Source organism: Entelurus aequoreus, linkage group LG03 (assembly GCF_033978785.1).
Source record: "Entelurus aequoreus isolate RoL-2023_Sb linkage group LG03, RoL_Eaeq_v1.1, whole genome shotgun sequence".
In the NCBI taxonomy this organism is placed as follows: Eukaryota; Metazoa; Chordata; class Actinopteri; order Syngnathiformes; family Syngnathidae; genus Entelurus; species Entelurus aequoreus.
This window is the reverse complement of record NC_084733.1, coordinates 42017088-42035697: the sequence shown is the minus strand read 5'-3', so window position 1 is coordinate 42035697 and position 18610 is coordinate 42017088. Positions and strand designations below refer to the sequence as shown.

At 42.0% G+C, this 18610-nt stretch overlaps 2 protein-coding genes across 13 annotated transcripts in view; both read left to right on the top strand.

The window, feature by feature from the left end:
* Positions 1–18610, top strand: part of ralgapa2 (Ral GTPase activating protein catalytic subunit alpha 2) — a 310363-nt gene that overhangs the window by 51217 nt on the left and 240536 nt on the right. The window lies entirely within an intron of this gene.
* Positions 9944–17053, top strand: LOC133647157 (uncharacterized). Its single transcript, XM_062043301.1, has 2 exons — positions 9944–9991; positions 10813–17053. Exon 2 carries the CDS (start codon positions 11036–11038, stop codon positions 17051–17053), a length of 6018 nt encoding a protein of 2005 aa, XP_061899285.1. The 5' UTR covers positions 9944–9991; positions 10813–11035.

Genomic DNA, 18610 nt, shown 5'->3' with positions numbered 1-18610 from the left:
AATCCCCACCTTCTACCATCCTAGTCACGTCCGTTGTGTCCTTGGGCAAGACACTTCACCCTTGCTCCTGCTGGCTGCTGGTTAGCGCCTAGCATGGCAGCTCCCGCCATCAGTGTGTGAATGGGTGAATGTGGAAATACTGTCAAAGCGAGTTGAGTACCTTAAAGGTAGAAAAGCGCTATACAAGTATAACCCATTTATTTATAATAGGTTAAGCTTTGTCAGTGAGCTCTTTGTTCAGTGGATCAGATGTTTGATGAAGCTCTGTGTCTATCTACCACCACTACTGTTTTCTGTTTATTTGTTACTGACTGTGGCAGGACACTTCTGCCTCTGTTTCACTTTATGTTGCTGGTAAATAATATGGTTGTAGTAGTAGGCCAGTTAAATTATTTAGTATGCACTAATTAAAGGGCAGAGCTTTAAGAGACATTTTAGCTTTTATATTTTATAAGATATATTTTTTGTAAGAACCACAATTGATAAATATATTTCAGTGAATAACTTATTGTTCAAATCTGTATATAAATATGTACATAAAGTGTTGTAATTATATTGTAAAAAGGATGGATGGATGGACGTTTAAAACAAAACTGTTATTATTAATTAGTAAGTATACATTTTTTTAGCCTTTTTAGAGAAAATCATATTGTAGTAAATTATGCAAATTACTCGATGATGTCATGGTGACCACGCCCATAGCCACGCCCCCACCGCCACAGGTATCTTGGCAGTTTATGGGAAACACTGAACTGGTATGGGTCGAATGTGGGGGGAAGTCTGGAGACAATATATTCCTTTACCAGCCTCTCGAAGCACTTCATTATGATGGGGGTGAGTGCAACGGGGCGATAATCATTGAGGGAGGAGATTGTGGGTTTTTTAGGCACTGGAATGACTGTGGCCGTCTTAAAACATGATGGTACCACAGCCTGGGTCAGCGAGATGTTAAAGATGTCTGTGAGAACCCCAGCCAGCTGGTCTGCACATCCCTTAAGCACTTTGCCCGGAATGTCATCAGGTCCCGGTGCTTTCCGGGGGTTCACTCTCCTCCGCGTTTTCCGGACATCCGCTATATCCAGGTTGAGCGGCTGCTCATCAGGGAGAGGGGTGGATTTTCTCGCCGGAGTGGTGTTAAGTGTCTCAAACTTCGCAAAGTAGTTGTTAAGGTCATCTAGGAAGCTGATACTGTTGTCACAGGTACGGGGGGCAACTTTATAGTTTGTGATGACCTGACATTCGTCTAGTGTTTGTGGGGTTGTCGAAGAAGTCCTGCACTTTCTGACTGTGAGCACGCTTTGCAACCTTAATGGCACGGTTCAGGTTAGCTCTGGCTGATTTTAATGCCACCATGTCGCCAGACTGAAAAGCCTTGTTCCGAGCCTTCAGCATTGCACGTACTTCACTGTTCATCCAGGGTTTCTCGTTGGCCCGTGTGGGGATGTTCTTGATCACACTGACATCCTCCATGCACTTCTGAATGTATGCAGACACAGACTCTGCATACTCCTCCACACATGTGTGATGATTTTCGGTGGCGGCTGCCTTGAACATGTCCCAGTCTGTGGTTTCGAAGCAGTCTTGTAATGCTTCCATTGCTCCCTCTGGCCAGGTCCTCACCTGCTTCACTGTAGCTTGCTTCCTGATCAGCAGGGGCATGTATGCAGGAATTACCATCACAGATAGATGGTCTGAGGAGCCGAGGTTGGGGCGCGTGGTGCAGCTTTATACGCATGTTTAATATTGCTTCCACTCCTGGTTGCAAAATTCACATAATGATGGAAATGAGGGAACACAGTTTTCATGTTAGCTTGATTAAAATCCTCTGCCATGATGAAAACTCCCTCTGGATGTGTAGATTGCAGTTCATTGATGGAGAAGTACAAAGCATTCAAAGCTTCTTTGGTGTTAGCACTGGGAGGAATGTACACTTCTGTGAAGATCATAGCACTGAATTCCCCTGGTAAATAAAATGGCCTGCATTTTATAGTTAATATTTCTACATCGGGAGAGCAATGACACGATACTATCTTCCCATTGTTGCACCAGTTGTTATTGATGTATATACAAACACCACCGCCTCGGGATTTACCAGTGAGAGTTCTGCGCCTGTCCGACCGAAACATAGTTAGCCCCTCGATGCTAACTGCCTCGTCCGGAACGGATGGTTTCAGCCACGTTTCTGTGACAAATATGGCGCAGCAGTCTCTCATCTCGCGTGTTGCAATTAAATCCAGCTTAAGGTAGTCCAGTTTGTTCTCCAGGGAGCGGACATTTGAAAGCAGTATGGAAGGAAGCGGCGTTCTGTGAGGATTAGTCTTCGGCTTTGTTGTTAGCCCCGCTCGGCATCCCCGCTTCTGCTTCCGCTCACACCAAGCAATTTTCAATAAAAGTACAGTAACATTTTACCAGTAGATTTACCTGCAAGATAAAGTTATCCGACCCGGCCATACAGTATCTGTTCTCTGCCTTGGCGTTGCTGATGAAGGACACCTTCCCAGGTGTGCGGAAGCATGAATGCCCCCTCATCCCTAAAGATGGTGTTTGTCCCTCGCTTCCTAATTTCCATAGCCTCTTTGATTTGTTTGTTTCTCATGAAATGACTTTTTCTTGGCTGCCAGTTGCTTGTTGTGTCACACTTCATGTTGTTGTGTTCTGGAAGTCGGTGCGCCGCCGTAACTTGCTCCGCTGTCTCACTTCCGTTTTGTTAGTTGTGTCATTTGTGGCTTAAAGTTGTGTTGCGGCTTAAAATTATTGTGTTGTGTCAATTGTATATGTTGTGGCTTTTACAATCGTACTGTTGCTAAAGGTTATGTAATAATTAATGATATTGTCTTGCAGTGTTTGCATTTTTTCTGACCTTTCTCAGCCACCATAGGTAACTGCCATTTTTGTTTTGATTAAGTCACAGACAGATTAGATAGACTTAATGTTTAACATTGTAATTTTAAAAGTGTTACACTTCATATAAAGTCTGCCATTCTTAAATGTAATGTTTGCCGGAGGGAAATGTGGATTTTGTCGATATATTCAAGGTTTTTTTTGCAGATCATTTAAAAATTAAAACATCTTTTTTTTTTCTCCTCTTGCATACTTTTTGGCCCTCAGGAGCTTGTAGTGTGACTATCAGAAAGTAATTAGTCACTGAGAGTGGAAAGCAGGGTTCTGTCTGACACGCTGGGTCCAAAGATGCAACATGAAGTCATTACTGCTGTTTTGGCACAAATATGACTCCATACATGAATCCACTGTTGCTTCCAAATCCACACTTTATTTCAGGCTTGACCATCAGCAATAAATGCATCAAACTTCCACATCCAACATCACTCCTTTAATGTGCACAAATAAGTGATCCACTTTTCCACAGGTTAATTCAATCCCAAGCAATAATGACAACAAAATGACAGCCACAGCTATCCAATGTGCAGCAGTATCCAGCATCAACTGTGTCCAGGCAAATATACTTCACAGAATGAATGAACTGAGTGTCACATACCAAGGGTTGTGCTGCGCTCCTTCGTTTCATTCAGTTGCTTGAGGGGTGGAGTGGTCCAAAGTGCACGATTCCAGCGAAATATCAGAAGGTCAGTGTCGGATCTGTAGCCATTTCTGTTGACAATGTAGTGTGACTATCAGAAAGTAATTAGTCACTGAGAGTGGAAAGCAGGGTTCTGTCTGACACGCTGGGTCCAAGGATGCAACATGAAGTCATTACTGCTGTTTTGAGGGTGATTTATTTTCCCTTTGAGTAAAAATACAATACATTACATTCAGATGGTTTGTGGTCCCTTTGTGGGCCACACCCACTATCCCAGGTGACAAGTGAGAAACAAATCCCTGCCTCTACAGCTTGCACCGTCCCATTACTTCCTTAGCGACACACATAGCAAAACACAGCTATCGCTAACGAGAGTGAGACGTTTGTTCCCCAAAAAAAGAAAAGTGTTGTCAGTATTTTGGTTTTGCGGCAACAGGCGTGGAACAATTGACTGCACGGTGCAAAGTTTGTTTCAAAAAGGCATCAGCACAACTAACTTATTCCAGCATCTGAATCCGAAGCCTTCAGCCGAGTGCCGGATTGCATTTGTATTCAATGTTGGGGTTTTTTAAAAGTAGGGAAAAACATTTTTTTAAATTGTAAATAAAACATTTTGTGAAAAAATCTGGGATTTTATTTCTAGGCCTAATCCAATGTTTCCTTTTTCAAGTATCGATGAAATTGACCCATTGCTTTTTAAAACGATCTTGGATCAGTACCTATCTTCCAAAAGGCAAACTTGCTTAGCACAGTTCGATATACTTGAAATTTAGGAATATAAATCGATCTACTAATACATCGATCAATTGTTACACCCCTTATTCAGTCACTTGTGAGGACATGTTAGCATCTACTGTGTGAATATTAATGCAGTCAAGTTTTTTGTCCAAAAATCAAACACACCTTTTTCAATTAAAAATTTTTCATTAAATATAATAGAAATATAAAGTGTCTTTTATTCAGTTTCTTGATAAATCAAGCATATTGATCGATAGAATACTTGATTACTGCAGTCTAGGGCTGGGCAATATGGACCAAAACTGATACTGTGGTAATTTTAGTCCGAATGGCGGTATACGGTATATACCGGTATCTTAAAAAAAAAAAAAAAAGGTGCAACTTACTTAAGGTTGCCTAAGTGTCTTTACGGATGGATAACCAGTGTTGAGGGTACTCAGATTTTTTTTTATTGTAGTAGTAAGTAACGTAATGTGTTTATTCGTATAAAGTAATTAGTTAGCCGTTAAGCAATTTTTGTTCATTACGTTAGGTTTACAGCCTCGATAGATGGAGCTTCTACTCGCTCACTGCAGTGAAAGCAACCTGGCTGTTAAGTTTAAAACTACTTTTCAGCCACCCAGCCGCTATACTACAGTAGCTTAGTCCGCACGGGCTATGGGGAAAGGCACTCTTAAACCGAATTGTAGCTAAACATTTGAAATGAAATTAATTTGTGTTAAGTCGCTAACAGAAGTGAACAACATAAACAGATGAGATCAATGATAAAGTCGCTACAAGAAGAGGTATAGCTTCTCAAGCAAATTGTTGTATGTTTAAATAATGCTGTAGTCACTCACCAATAGCCAAATTCAGTCGCTGCATTGGATCACTCAGGAGTCGAGCAGTCGGCACCACACCGCCATATTTAAAAAAATAAATCAATAAAAAAAGTTTGATGGACACTGCATCATGCGTCATAGTGCGTCAGAGAAGCATCCGTAAACACGCAAGGGTCGGGGGTGAGCCAAAGGGAATGCCCTGTGCTTAACCTGTCAGGCGCAGAAAAGAACAAACGGCCATTTAAAAGGCACATCAGACGATACCGGTATAGCAATATTGTCTCAAATATATACCGCTTTCTAAAATATACCGGTATTAACTATTTTACAGATATACCGCCCAGGCCTACTGTACCCCTACCGTCACAACGATCATTGTGTTAAATTTTACCTAAAACTTAAATCTCTAAAAGGAATATTTGAAGCACACAAAATAGAAAAATATAATTTTGAGATTTAGTACTTTACAATACACTGATAATATTATGACTTCATGCAATTTTTTTCTCGATATGTTATTTTGTTTATATCATTTTAGTCTTATCCGTTTTTTTCAGTAAAATGTTCCTCTTTTTAATACTAAGACTTTGTTTTTGTTGCAGGTGACAGTGACTACTCATGCTAAGTTTGAGTGTTAAAAAATGTTTTAAACAAAAATCACTAATCTATATGAATGGCAAACAAATGAGGGCTCCTCAGATCAGTTTTGGTGCCATCAACAATTGATTATTAAAGCCACTAGTTTAGTCATTTGAGATGGTACAAAATGTGTGAAGTCAGACTGGGATAAGGTCAGCTTCGGCCAAATCTTGCTAATCCTGCCTAGGATATTTTACCCATTGCTCTAAGAAGATCCGTGAGTCCGAGCATGTTTCGCAGCAAGTCATACTGTGTTCAGCGCTGTCGCTTTTTAATGAAATTATATGCACCAAATATATTTCCAGGCAAACCCATTTTCCTAATGATTTCATTTTTTTGATTTGTTTTGATGCAAATTCCTGCCAAGAGATTTAGGGTGAATGTAAGGACAACAAGCCGTTGCATCTACTATGCAAGGCACAATATTATTTCAGTCCACTAATGATTTTACCTTTTATACCTTTTTTTTAATTCTAAATGCATTTTTGCTTATATTTCTTGGTGGATACATTGTTCAGAGAGTATTATGCATGTTATTGATAAGTAAAGTCTCAGGGTAAGAACTAAGAAGTACCAATTGGCATTGTGTACTCAAAGTTAAGTGACGTTTTAGTCATGAGTCTACAATAGAGGATTTGCCTATATGGCCTGAAATTCATATTGCGATAATCTCCACTGCCTAACAACTTGAATGTTGAACAATAATGATCAGTCATGTTTTGTGCATGACAAATATGAAAGTACTTTAATTTTAAAACCACTCAATACTTTTGACACATTTTTAATCTACAATCCAACTTCCTTGGCACTCTTACCAATGAGTTGTGAAGTATTTTGGTTTGTAACTTCCAAGTTAAAGGCATTTCTCTGATTGAAGTCATGAAAGAGACTTTTGTGTCTAATTTCTGCATACATTTCCCTGGAAAGGTTCCTTTGCTCTCCCCTCATCTCCATTTTGGCACCAGTGTAGACTCTGAGCACCTGCAGACTCAGCTATCGCAGGGCTAATGCTAATGAGAGTATTCATATCAGTAGCTCTTAAGACTGGGGTATGAGCATGGCATGGCATATTAATAATGCAGGTGGTAAAAATGTCTCACACTGTGAGTCTTCCAGCTCGTTCAGTATAGTTTGGCCCTAAAATGTTGAATTCTTTTTGCTGTTCGTGTGGTGAACATAGTGGCCTAATGACTGATCTAGATTGTGTAAATATATCATCGGCTGCTTCAGCTCATTGGATGACCTTCACCCTCTCTGCAAACAAGCTCAATACCCACACCCAGTGTGCACTCTGCTTGTGCTTGAAGGCAAATCCCCTTTAAAGGCAGTTCATTAAATAGGTAATATACTAATACAACAACTACCAATTATCCATTAGAAGTTTAAAAGATATACCAGGTTGACTGTTTTTTTAGCCCATTGCGTCGTTTGTAAAAATACACCCTGGAGACGTGTCACATTTTCATAAATCAACTGCAGTAAAAGCTCCTAACTTACCATTTCGTAGCACGGTAATTAATGTGAGGATTAAAAATGTATACATCCAAGGAGGTCTGGGCAGATACTCCATAAACAGTTCTGATAACTGTTGTAAAGTATTACTGTATTAAATAAAAATGAATTAAAAAACCGTGATTGACAACTGCACTTTGATAAATTCATGGAAGGACTAGCGTTAGCTTGCTAGCTAGCTTAAATGCTAACATGAACGAAAGACATTAATGTCTTTTTTACAGTGAGAAACATCATACCCCAATATAAACATGACAATCTCAACAACTAAGATACTCTATTTACATTGAATATAAAGGCTGTGCTGTCTTTGCACCAAGTGATCGATATATACTCTGCAGTTTCGAGTAGAAACAGACGGACATCCGTTCAACAGGAAATTAACGCATGACGTCACATGAACCGGAAGTGAAACTAACTGATCAACCAATTTACATTTATTAAAAAAATAATTCCAAAACGTTTACAAATTAAAGTGAAAGAAGATAAACATTCAAACACACAAATACAAATAAGATGAAGTGAAATATTAAATCAACCAGAACAGTATTTGATGTTTTCTTTGCCAAGAATGTATAACATATTTTTTTGAGTATATTAACAATACCGTGATAATACTGTAATGATAACTGTGATAATTTTGGTCACAATAACTTTATTTAGCCATTTTATTTAGTTTTTTGGTTGTGTATATTTGGGGGCCCCTTACTCCCTCAACAGAGACAGAACCCTTTTTATGCCTTTGGTTGTGATTTTTATTCAAGTGCAAAATTTTGCTAACACAGTATATTTAATTTCTATTATTTGTTTGTTTTATTTAACTTTTTATTTAACTTGGAATGCAAATTTAAGTTTAGAATTTAAGTTAAAGTTAAAGTACCAATGATTGTCACACACACTTTAGTTGTGGTGAAATATTTTGAATACTCTCCGCGGCAATATCCGCAATATATTACGTTTACGTCAACATTGAATACATGCAGACAACGCTCCAGACAATGGTGTGCATCTAGATGGCATCCAGTTTGGGCAGCATGGATTTAGGTAACCTAAGTCTATTTTCGGTGGTCGAATTTTCGGTATATCACTTGTCAATAGTGCGCAAATAATGGACTATATATATATATATCAATTCATATTGTAATAACCAGCTGGTGTTGATGTTTTATTTTCGTGTGGTTTGGATTTGATGTTAGTTTTTCCTGTGTTTGCAAACACACTGTCCGTGCCTGAATGGTGACTGGTGGAGAATGAATAAGTGTTGTTGTATGTTGGGGGGAAGCGCAGACTCATGGAGACGAATTTGACGAAAGTGTTTTCACAGGAGGTAAAACCTGTTGTGCCGTTTATCATAAGATTGATAATACATTTTAAAACAAGCGCTAGACTTTGTGTGATTTCTCCTGGGGGCTACAATATATTATATTACTTTAATTAGTTTTTTAGTAAAAAAAAAACACCTGTATTTTTAAGGTGTGGCAGTAATGAAAATGCTGTGGCGGCGCACCACATTCAACTACATTAGAGGCCTACTGAAATTATTTTTTAAAATTTAAACAGGGATAGCAGGGGGTGCTCCACTAACCACGTTAATCCCAGATTCCGAACTAACAAAGGTCTTAACTCATTCTCTTTCTATGCCACATCAATGTGGAATGCGCTCCCAACAGGTATAAAAGAAAGGGCATCTCTATCCTCCTTCAAAACCGCAATAAAAGTTCACCTCCAGGCAGCTACAACCCTAAACTAACACCCTCCCCGGATTGCTAATAATCAAATGTAAACAATCAAATGCAGATACTTTTTCTTTTTCTTATGCCTTCTGATCTCTCTCTCTCTCTCTCTCTCTCTCTCTCTCTCTCTCTCTCTCTCTCTCTCTCTCTCTCTCTCTCTCTCTCTCTCTCTCTCTCTCTCTCTCTCTCTCTCTCTCTCTCTATGTCCACTACTTGATGTCCATACCCCCCCTCCACATCCCTGATTGTAAATAATGTAAATAATTCAATGTGATTATCTTGTGTGATGACTGTATTATGATGATAGTATATATGATAGTATATATATGTATCATGAATCAATTTAAGTGGACCCCGACTTAAACAAGTTGAAAAACTTATTCGGGTGTTACCATTTAGTGGTCAATTGTACGGAATATGTACTTCACTGTGCAATCTACTAATAAAAGTCAATCAATCAATCAATCAAAGATCCATTCTATGTGTCATACTTGATCATTTCGCGATATTGCCATATTTTTGCTGAAAGGATTTAGTAGAGAACAACGACGATAAAGTTAGCAACTTTTGGTCGCTGATAAAAAAAAGCCTTGCCTATACCGGAAGTAGCGTGACGTCACAGGAGGAAGGACTCCTCACATTTTCCCATTGTTTACAATGCAGCGAGAGAGATTCGGACCGAGAAAGCGACGATTACCCCATTAATTCGAGCGAGGATGAAAGATTTGTGGATGAGTAACGTGAGAGTGAATGTGGAGTTGAAACTCAGTGTGAATGAAGTGTCCCTGCCCTGGAAGTAAGGAGCTGTCTCCTCCTTAATCTTACTCCTTGGTGAAGTACCAGAAAGAACTACATTTCCCAGAACACCAAGGTCAAGATGGCCGCCAATTGGCTGATTCAAGGCAGCTGTTAAGGAATGGTGGTGCTGTCTCATTTCATGCAAGCAAGCAGAGCGGCAAGACGCAAAAATCTACAAGATCCATCTTTAAAAGACTTCCAACACACCAATGGTCGGTGAATATACCCACTTTGCAATATGCTGAAATGCTTATTTGTTAAAACTCACCTTGACATGTTGGTTTACTTACCTGTCTTAAATTGTTTTTAGTTTGAACCACAGCAAATTTACTCCAACCTTGAGAATTGATTGCATCTGGGTATTTTCTTACTGTTTGATAATTAAAAAGCATGAGTTAATTGAATTGTTAAATAAGCTCAATTTAAAGGGATAAAAAGTCAAAGATTATGGTTCAAAGTTAAAAGTAATAAAGATAAAAGCAAAGTTGAAGGATAAAAATGTTAAAACTTTTGCTTAAAGTTAAGCTAATTATACTTACCTTTATACTTACCTTACTAATTAAGCTACCTTATTAATTAAGCTAATTATACTTACCTTTTACTTACCTTTACTCCGTTTGGTGGATTTACTCAGTTCCATCATGGTAATGAATTTACATGATTGATTACTTAATTGCATGATTAGTTAAATGATTAATTGAGTGAACGATTAAGTAATTAAACGATTGATTGATTAAATTAAATGATCAATTAATTTTGACTTCTTTAAAGTGACTAAAACTACTTTTCTGATTTACTTGTTTCATTTTACTGAAACTGGTTAATTTGACAGTGCATTCACATGCATTTAATCTAAGTGTCTAGAGTCCTTTTGAAAAGTAATGTTAGATAATTTAAAAGTTTAAACAATGGTATTTAAAAGTTTGCAAATTTAACTTTAAAAATAATACCTGTTTGAGTCAGTTGAATTTGAACCTTTTTGTAAATACCTGTACATATATTGTTTTTCCATTGTTAACACTTGTGTTCGAAGGTTAACAACCTGATTGAATGAAGATCAACAGAAAAGAAACCAACAAAGCCAAAAAGTTGGATAAATAAAGTTGATCAATTGGAAATCCGAGTTGTCCTGGTGTCCTTTACGGAGTCAATAAGTGGAACTTGACAGTTGTTAACCACGGACCAGCCCTGGACAGTGAAGATCAAAGGCCTCAAGACCCAGGGGAGCTGTGGACGCCGGAGAAAACGGGATAAAGATGGCCGAAGAGGTATTGGGGAAGACTGCCGTGATCCTCAAGCAGGAGAGGACGACAGCCAAGAGGAACCTGACCAGAGTGGCCAACCTGATCTCCAGAGGAGCAGGCACCATGCTGCAATCCGAACTAAAAGAGGAGTTTGCCAAGTTTGCCGACCGTTTCACATCACTGCTGGATGCCAACGAGGACTTCAAGATTGGCCTGGAGGCTGACGTCAAGAAGGATGACCCAGATGGGGAGCTCGAGAAACAGCAGGAGGATGACATCCGAGCAACTATAAAAGATGCCGAAGATAAGATGGCAGAAATCAAGGACATTGTCCAGACCAACCTGTGGGGAAGATACGGGAAGACTGAGCTGAAGGCAGCGATTTCCGAGGCAGAGGACGCCATTCAAAGGGCTGAAAATGTAGCAGTTGAAAGCAACAACGTGGAAGGCTATGACGTTTACCTCACCCTGCTGAATGAGACGGTGAGTGTTACCATCCATACCATGGCCCATTGGGAGAAATGGATCCCTCAGCACTTAAAGGACGAGATGGATGACAAACTAACACAAGTGAAAGCAGCTCACTACAGGCTCAAGTTGAGGAAAGCTGAATTCGCCACATCCAGGAGGCTGGCTGATCAAGGTGCAGGAGGACGACCTGGCCAACCAACACATCCCATTGTGAGGATAAAGCCTACATCCCTACCAGTCTTCCATGGGAGCAAAATAGACTTTCACAGGTGGAAGAAGGATTGGGAGAGCCTCCAGAAACAAGGGGAGCCGACTGGATCACCAGAGGTAAAGAAGATCCAGCTGTTGGAGAGCGTCAGTCATTCCATTGCCAAGGAACTAAGACTGTCCACCTACACCACAGCAACAGATATCTTCAGGGTCCTCGAAAACAGGTACGGCAACAAATCAACGATCACAGTCGAAATCTTGGAAGCGCTGGACAAGATGGCACAAGTCAAGGGGAACCAGCCCAGGAAGGTCATTGACCTAATACAAGCTGTGGAGAAGGCCCTGGCTGACCTGACGGAGCTAGGAAACTCTGGAGCCATCAGAAACCCCCTCGTCATCAGGTCGATTGAAAGCAAGTTACCAGATTTCATAAAAAGAGACTGGCTGATGTATATGGTTGAGCCCACCAACCGTGTAACCCCAGACAACCATTTTGATATGCTCCTAAAGTTCCTAAAGAGCCAGGAGAAAATACTGGAACGACTCGAGCAACTAAAGCTGGTGGACAAAGCGGAAGAAGCAGACAGGAAGAAGCCAGAAAGAAAGTTTGCATCTACCAGGGCTACGAGTAAAGATGGTGACGAGGTCTGTGGCATTTGTGGTGGTGGTGGGCACACCAACAAGATCTACTTTTGCAAAAAGTTTAAAGGCTTGAAGCTACATGAGAAGAAAATGGCCCTGAAGAAGCTGGGAGCGTGCAGGAAGTGTCTTGGGTATCACGACGCAGGTGGCTACTGCAGAGACACCTTCCTATGCGGAAACCAAGACTGCAAAAGGGCAAGCGGCACACCTGACCACCACTACTTCCTATGCCCAACAGCAGAGGCCAGAAGAGAAGGAAGCAAAGGTGCAAAAGGAGGAAAAGAAGGAAAAGGTAAATTCACTGAGGAACAGGAGGCCTTCTTGTCACAACTTGCCCCAGAACTGGCAGAGAAGGGCAGAAAGGCATTCTCAAACCGAGCCTCAATGACTCTCAAATCAGCGGGCCAGTCTGAACTGCTGAAGGAAACTGGGCTGGCTGAGTTACCAGTGATGATGATGTTGATGATGGTCACAGCTAACGCAGGTCAGAAGATTGGCACACTTATAGACCTGGCATCCGACACAAATTACATCACTCACAAAGCTGCCGAAAGACTTGGCCTGAGAAGTGAAGACATAGCGCTGGTCGTACATGGAGTTGGAGGCATGACAATGAAAGTCAGGACGAAAAGGTACCTCCTGAAGGTCCGAGTCAAGACTCCCAAGGGGACTGAGCGAGCACATCAACTGGTCTGCTATGGCCTGGAGCAAATTGCAAAGGTCCATCAAGCAACTGAACCCGAAAAGTTGAAAAGCTTCTTCCCAGATGTCCAGCTTGAGGAGTTAGAAAGACCAGAGGAAGTCGAGCTCCTCATAAGCCATCGCGAGGGACGACTCGCACCCCAAAGACTAAAAGTCATCGGTGACCTTGTCCTATGGGAGAGCCCCCTGGGCAAAACAGTCGGTGGAGCACACCCTGACTTGCTCGAAGAAGTGGAGGTGGCAGCATATGAGTCAAGAACCCACTTTGCCCGCTCCATGAGAACCGCTGCTGTCCGATACCAAGAGATCACAGTCCCAGCGTCTGAGCCAGGCCGGCTACAGCAGGACGATGTGGCCCACGCAACTACATCTGCCAGTAACCGTGAATTTCTTGATTGGTGGCACTGGGACAGCATCGGAGCTGCATGTGAGCCGAAATGTGGAAGCTGCCGGTGTGGAAACTGTCCTCCAGGAGGAAAGGACATGACCCTAGCGGAGGAGAGGGAGTTTGAGATCATTAAAGGAGGACTCACCTACAAGATGGAGGACTCTCACTCCTCAACTCCACACTGGGATGCCAAATATCCCTGGACTGAAAATCCAGCCTCTCTCCCCAACAACAAAAGAGCAGTCCAAGCTTGCTTCTTGAGAATGGAAAAGCAACTGAGCAAAGACCCAGACTGGAAAGTTGCATATTCCACCCAGATCCATGAAATGGTCCAAAGAGGCGCAGCCATAAAACTCACCAATGAAGTCATGGAGAAGTGGAAAGGACCAGTTTGGTATGTCAGCCACTTGGTGGCGCCAAATCCCCATTCAGTGACTACACCAGTTCGTATTGTCTGGAACAGCAGCCAAAAATACAACGGAGTGAGCATGAATGATCTTCTCCTAAAAGGACCAGATGTTCTCAACCCCATCAGAGCTGTCCTGCTCCGATTCAGAGAAGGAGTGAACGCAGCTCTGGGCGACATCAGAAAGATGTATAACTCTGTCTGGTTGGAAGAGCGAGAGATGCATCTGCACAGGTTCCTGTGGAGAGACAGCCCAGAAGAGGAAATCAGTGAGTATGCCGTCACCAGAGTCAATATGGGCGACAAACCTGCTGGCTGCATTGCTCAATTGGCCATGAGGGAAACTGCAAGTCTGCCCAACTTCACTCACCTGCAGGATGAACGCAGAGTCATTGAAGAAGACAGCTACGTGGATGACCTGTTGACCTCCCACAATGACCTGAACAGACTTGACCAAATCACAGCTGGAGTTGAAGAGGTCCTAAAGGCTGGAGGCTTCTTCCTCAAACCATGGGTCAGGTCAGGGCAAAGTGGGAGGAAAGAAACTGAAGCGGATGTCCTAAAGCCAGAGCAAGGAAACACCTTGATTCTTCCAAACCAAATAAGAGAAGGAGAGAACAAAGCCCTGGGCATCGGCTACCAGGTGGACAAAGACAAACTGTACATGCTGACGGCGGTTAACTTTTCCAATAGGAAGAAAAAGATGAGAGTTGGCAAAGATCTTCTTGAAGAGGAGGTGAGAGCTGAAACGCCTAACCCACTGACGAGGAGAGCTCTCCTAAGCCAAGTTGCTGCACTGTACGACCCAATCGGCCTAGTTGCACCGGTCAAGCAGAAGGGAGCAATTCTCGTCCGTAAAGCATTCCAAGAAGGAGGGGGTGGCAAGCTGACCCAAGAAACCTGGGATCAACCTCTTTCAGAAAGACTCAGGGAAGAAGCCATACAGCTCTTCGAGGAATATGCCCAGCTTGGACAGGTGAAATTCCACAGGAGCCTCACACCGCCCGACTGGAAAGAGAAACCCTACGGCATCACATTTTCTGACGGAAGTGACAAAACCTATGGTGCTGTGATGTACGTCAGATGGGAGACAAGTCACGGAACTGAAGTTCGATTCGTGGAAGCAAAGGCCAAACTGACACCCCTGGACCAAAAGGGAGATGCTGTAAAAGCAGAAATCTGTGGCGCAGTCTTTGCTGCCAGAATTCGGAAGTACGTGGAGAAACATGCCCGTATGAAGATTGAGAAATGGTTCCACCTACTGGACAGTCAAACAGTCCTCGGGGCCATCCAACGAGAATCATACGGATACCAAACCTTCTTCGCCAACAGAGTGGGCGAAATCCAGATGTCCGGGCCAGTGCAAGACTGGTGGTGGATCAGAGGAGATCTGAACATTGCTGACTTAATAACAAGAGGAGGCAATCCCAAAGACTTAAATGAGGAATCCACATGGCAAAACGGACCAGAGTTCCTGAAGTGGCCAGTGGAGGAGTGGCCTATTCAGTCAGCTGGAGAAGTTGCAGCCCAGGCCAGGGAGAGTGTAAACAAGCTTCAAAGAAAGGCATTCTCTGCTGCACTGACCAGAGCTCAAGCTAAGATGAGTCGGCAAAAAGAAGACCCACTGGCCACTCCGGAAAAGGAAAGTCCCTGTGAAGAATCGAAACCTATTATGCCAAGAAGAAAACCCACTAGCTGGGTGAAACATCTTGTGGATGTAAAAAGGTTCAGTAGCCTGACAAAACTGATCAGAGTTGTTGCCTGGACACGACGAGCTGCCGAGCAGTGGCTGAAGAGGAGGTCGAACCCAGGACAACCAAAGTGGGAGGAAACACCCAAGCAGGCTGGATTGGCTGGCACTGAACTAGAAGGTGCACGTGAAGACGTCTTCCTCGCAGCTCAAGAAGGGAGGATCCAGATATCTAACGAAGATGAGACAGCCGTGCCAGTCTTGCCATTTGAAGCATGGGTGTCAACATTGCTGGCACAAGAATCCCATGACGCTAACCACGAGGGGGTAGCAGGAACCCTTCTACGGATGAGGAAGACAGCGTGGATAATAAAGGGCCGGAGAATTGCCAAGAAAGTAGTTGACAGCTGCATAGTTTGCAGAAAGAACAGAGCAAAGAAGTGTCAACAAATCATGGCAGACTTACCTCCAGAGCGAACCACCCCAGCTGCTCCTTTTGAATTCACAACCATGGACCTATTCGGCCCTTATGAAGTGAAGGATGAAGTCAAGAAAAGAACCAGACTGAAAGTGTGGGGAATCGTCTTCAGTTGCATGGCCTCCCGTGCCATACACACTGAACTAGTGAGTGACCAGTCATCCCAAGGCTTCCTCCTCGCCTATCAGAGGTTCACGTCACTCAGAGGACATCCCAGGAAGCTCTGGTCAGACCCCGGCACAAATTTTGTGGGCGCCAAACCTGCTCTGGAACAGCTGTACACATTCCTTGACCGACTGGACAAGTCTCAAGTCGAAGACATGGCTGCCAACCATGGAACAGAATGGTCCTGGAAGATCCACCCTGCGGATTCTCCCCACAGAAATGGTGCTGCAGAAGCGGCTGTCAGAGTGGTCAAACGGGCCCTGACCAATGTCGGCGGAGATGGTGTCTTCACCTGGGGTGAATTTCAAACCTTCCTCTACATGGCTGCCAACCTTGCAAATGAGCGACCAATCGATGCAAGAACTCAAAGCAGGGAAGACTGTGTGGAATACATCACCCCGAACTCTCTGCTCCTAGGGCGTGCCAACCCTAAGGGAGATCCTGGAGACTTCCAGTTTGATCGCTATCCTTATAAAAGACTGCAAGTAATTCAAGCTGAAGTCACCAAATTCTGGAAGAAATGGAGCCAACTAGCTGGACCCAACCTCTTCATAAGAAACAAATGGCACACCAAAGAGCGAAATGTTTCTGTCGGAGATGTGGTCTGGTTGGCTGACCAAAATGCCCTGAGAGGACAGTACAAGCTGGCCAGAGTAGTCAGAGCCAATACGGACAGCAAAGGCATCGTAAGAGACGTGCTTGTGAGGACCTTTCCCAGCTATCCTGTCCCCATCAAGAAGACAAGCGACAAAGAAAAACCGACCACGAAAACCAAGAGGCTCAGACATCAAATCCCAGCAACAATCCTGCATAGGGATGTCAGACGCCTCATCATTCTAATTCCCATTGAAGAACAAAGGAAAGAAGGACCTGTGTGACCCCATTGGGTTTTGAAAACCATGAGGGCCAAGTGGGAGGTGTGGAGTTGAAACTCAGTGTGAATGAAGTGTCCCTGCCCTGGAAGTAAGGAGCTGTCTCCTCCTTAATCTTACTCCTTGGTGAAGTACCAGAAAGAACTACATTTCCCAGAACACCAAGGTCAAGATGGCCGCCAATTGGCTGATTCAAGGCAGCTGTTAAGGAATGGTGGTGCTGTCTCATTTCATGCAAGCAAGCAGAGCGGCAAGACGCAAAAATCTACAAGATCCATCTTTAAAAGACTTCCAACACACCAATGGTCGGTGAATATACCCACTTTGCAATATGCTGAAATGCTTATTTGTTAAAACTCACCTTGACATGTTGGTTTACTTACCTGTCTTAAATTGTTTTTAGTTTGAACCACAGCAAATTTACTCCAACCTTGAGCATTGATTGCATCTGGGTATTTTCTTACTGTTTGATAATTAAAAAGCTTGAGTTAATTGAATTGTTAAATAAGCTCAATTTAAAGGGATAAAAAGTCAAAGATTATGGTTCAAAGTTAAAAGTAATAAAGATAAAAGCAAAGTTGAAGGATAAAAATGTTAAAACTTTTGCTTAAAGTTAAGCTAATTATACTTACCTTTATACTTACCTTACTAATTAAGCTACCTTATTAATTAAGCTAATTATACTTACCTTTTACTTACCTTTACTCCGTTTGGTGGATTTACTCAGTTCCATCATGGTAATGAATTTACATGATTGATTACTTAATTGCATGATTAGTTAAATGATTAATTGAGTGAACGATTAAGTAATTAAACGATTGATTGATTAAATTAAATGATCAATTAATTTTGACTTCTTTAAAGTGACTAAAACTACTTTTCTGATTTACTTGTTTCATTTTACTGAAACTGGTTAATTTGACAGTGCATTCACATGCATTTAATCTAAGTGTCTAGAGTCCTTTTGAAAAGTAATGTTAGATAATTTAAAAGTTTAAACAATGGTATTTAAAAGTTTGCAAATTTAACTTTAAAAATAATACCTGTTTGAGTCAGTTGAATTTGAACCTTTTTGTAAATACCTGTACATATATTGTTTTTCCATTGTTAACACTTGTGTTCGAAGGTTAACAACCTGATTGAATGAAGATCAACAGAAAAGAAACCAACAAAGCCAAAAAGTTGGATAAATAAAGTTGATCAATTGGAAATCCGAGTTGTCCTGGTGTCCTTTACGGAGTCAATAAGTGGAACTTGACAGTGAAGGACTAGCGTGCAGTGCAGGACAAATCTTTTTTCGCTCTGACCGTAACTTAGGTACAAGGGTTCATTGGATTCCACACTTTCTCCTTTTTCTATTGTGGATCACGGATTTGTATTTTAAACCACCTCTGATTCTATATCCTCTTGAAAATGAGAGTCGAGAACGCGAAAAGGACATTCACAGTGACTTGTATCTCCACGACAATACATCGGCAAAGCTCTTTAGCTACTGAGCTAACGTGATAGCATTGGGCTCAAATGCAGATAGAAACAAAATAAATAAACCCCTGACTGGAAGGA

Excerpts from the sequence above, each read along its gene's own strand:
- LOC133647157 (XM_062043301.1), top strand. The coding sequence starts at position 11,036 with ATGGCCGAAGAGGTATTGGGGAAGACTGCCGTGATCCTCAAGCAGGAG.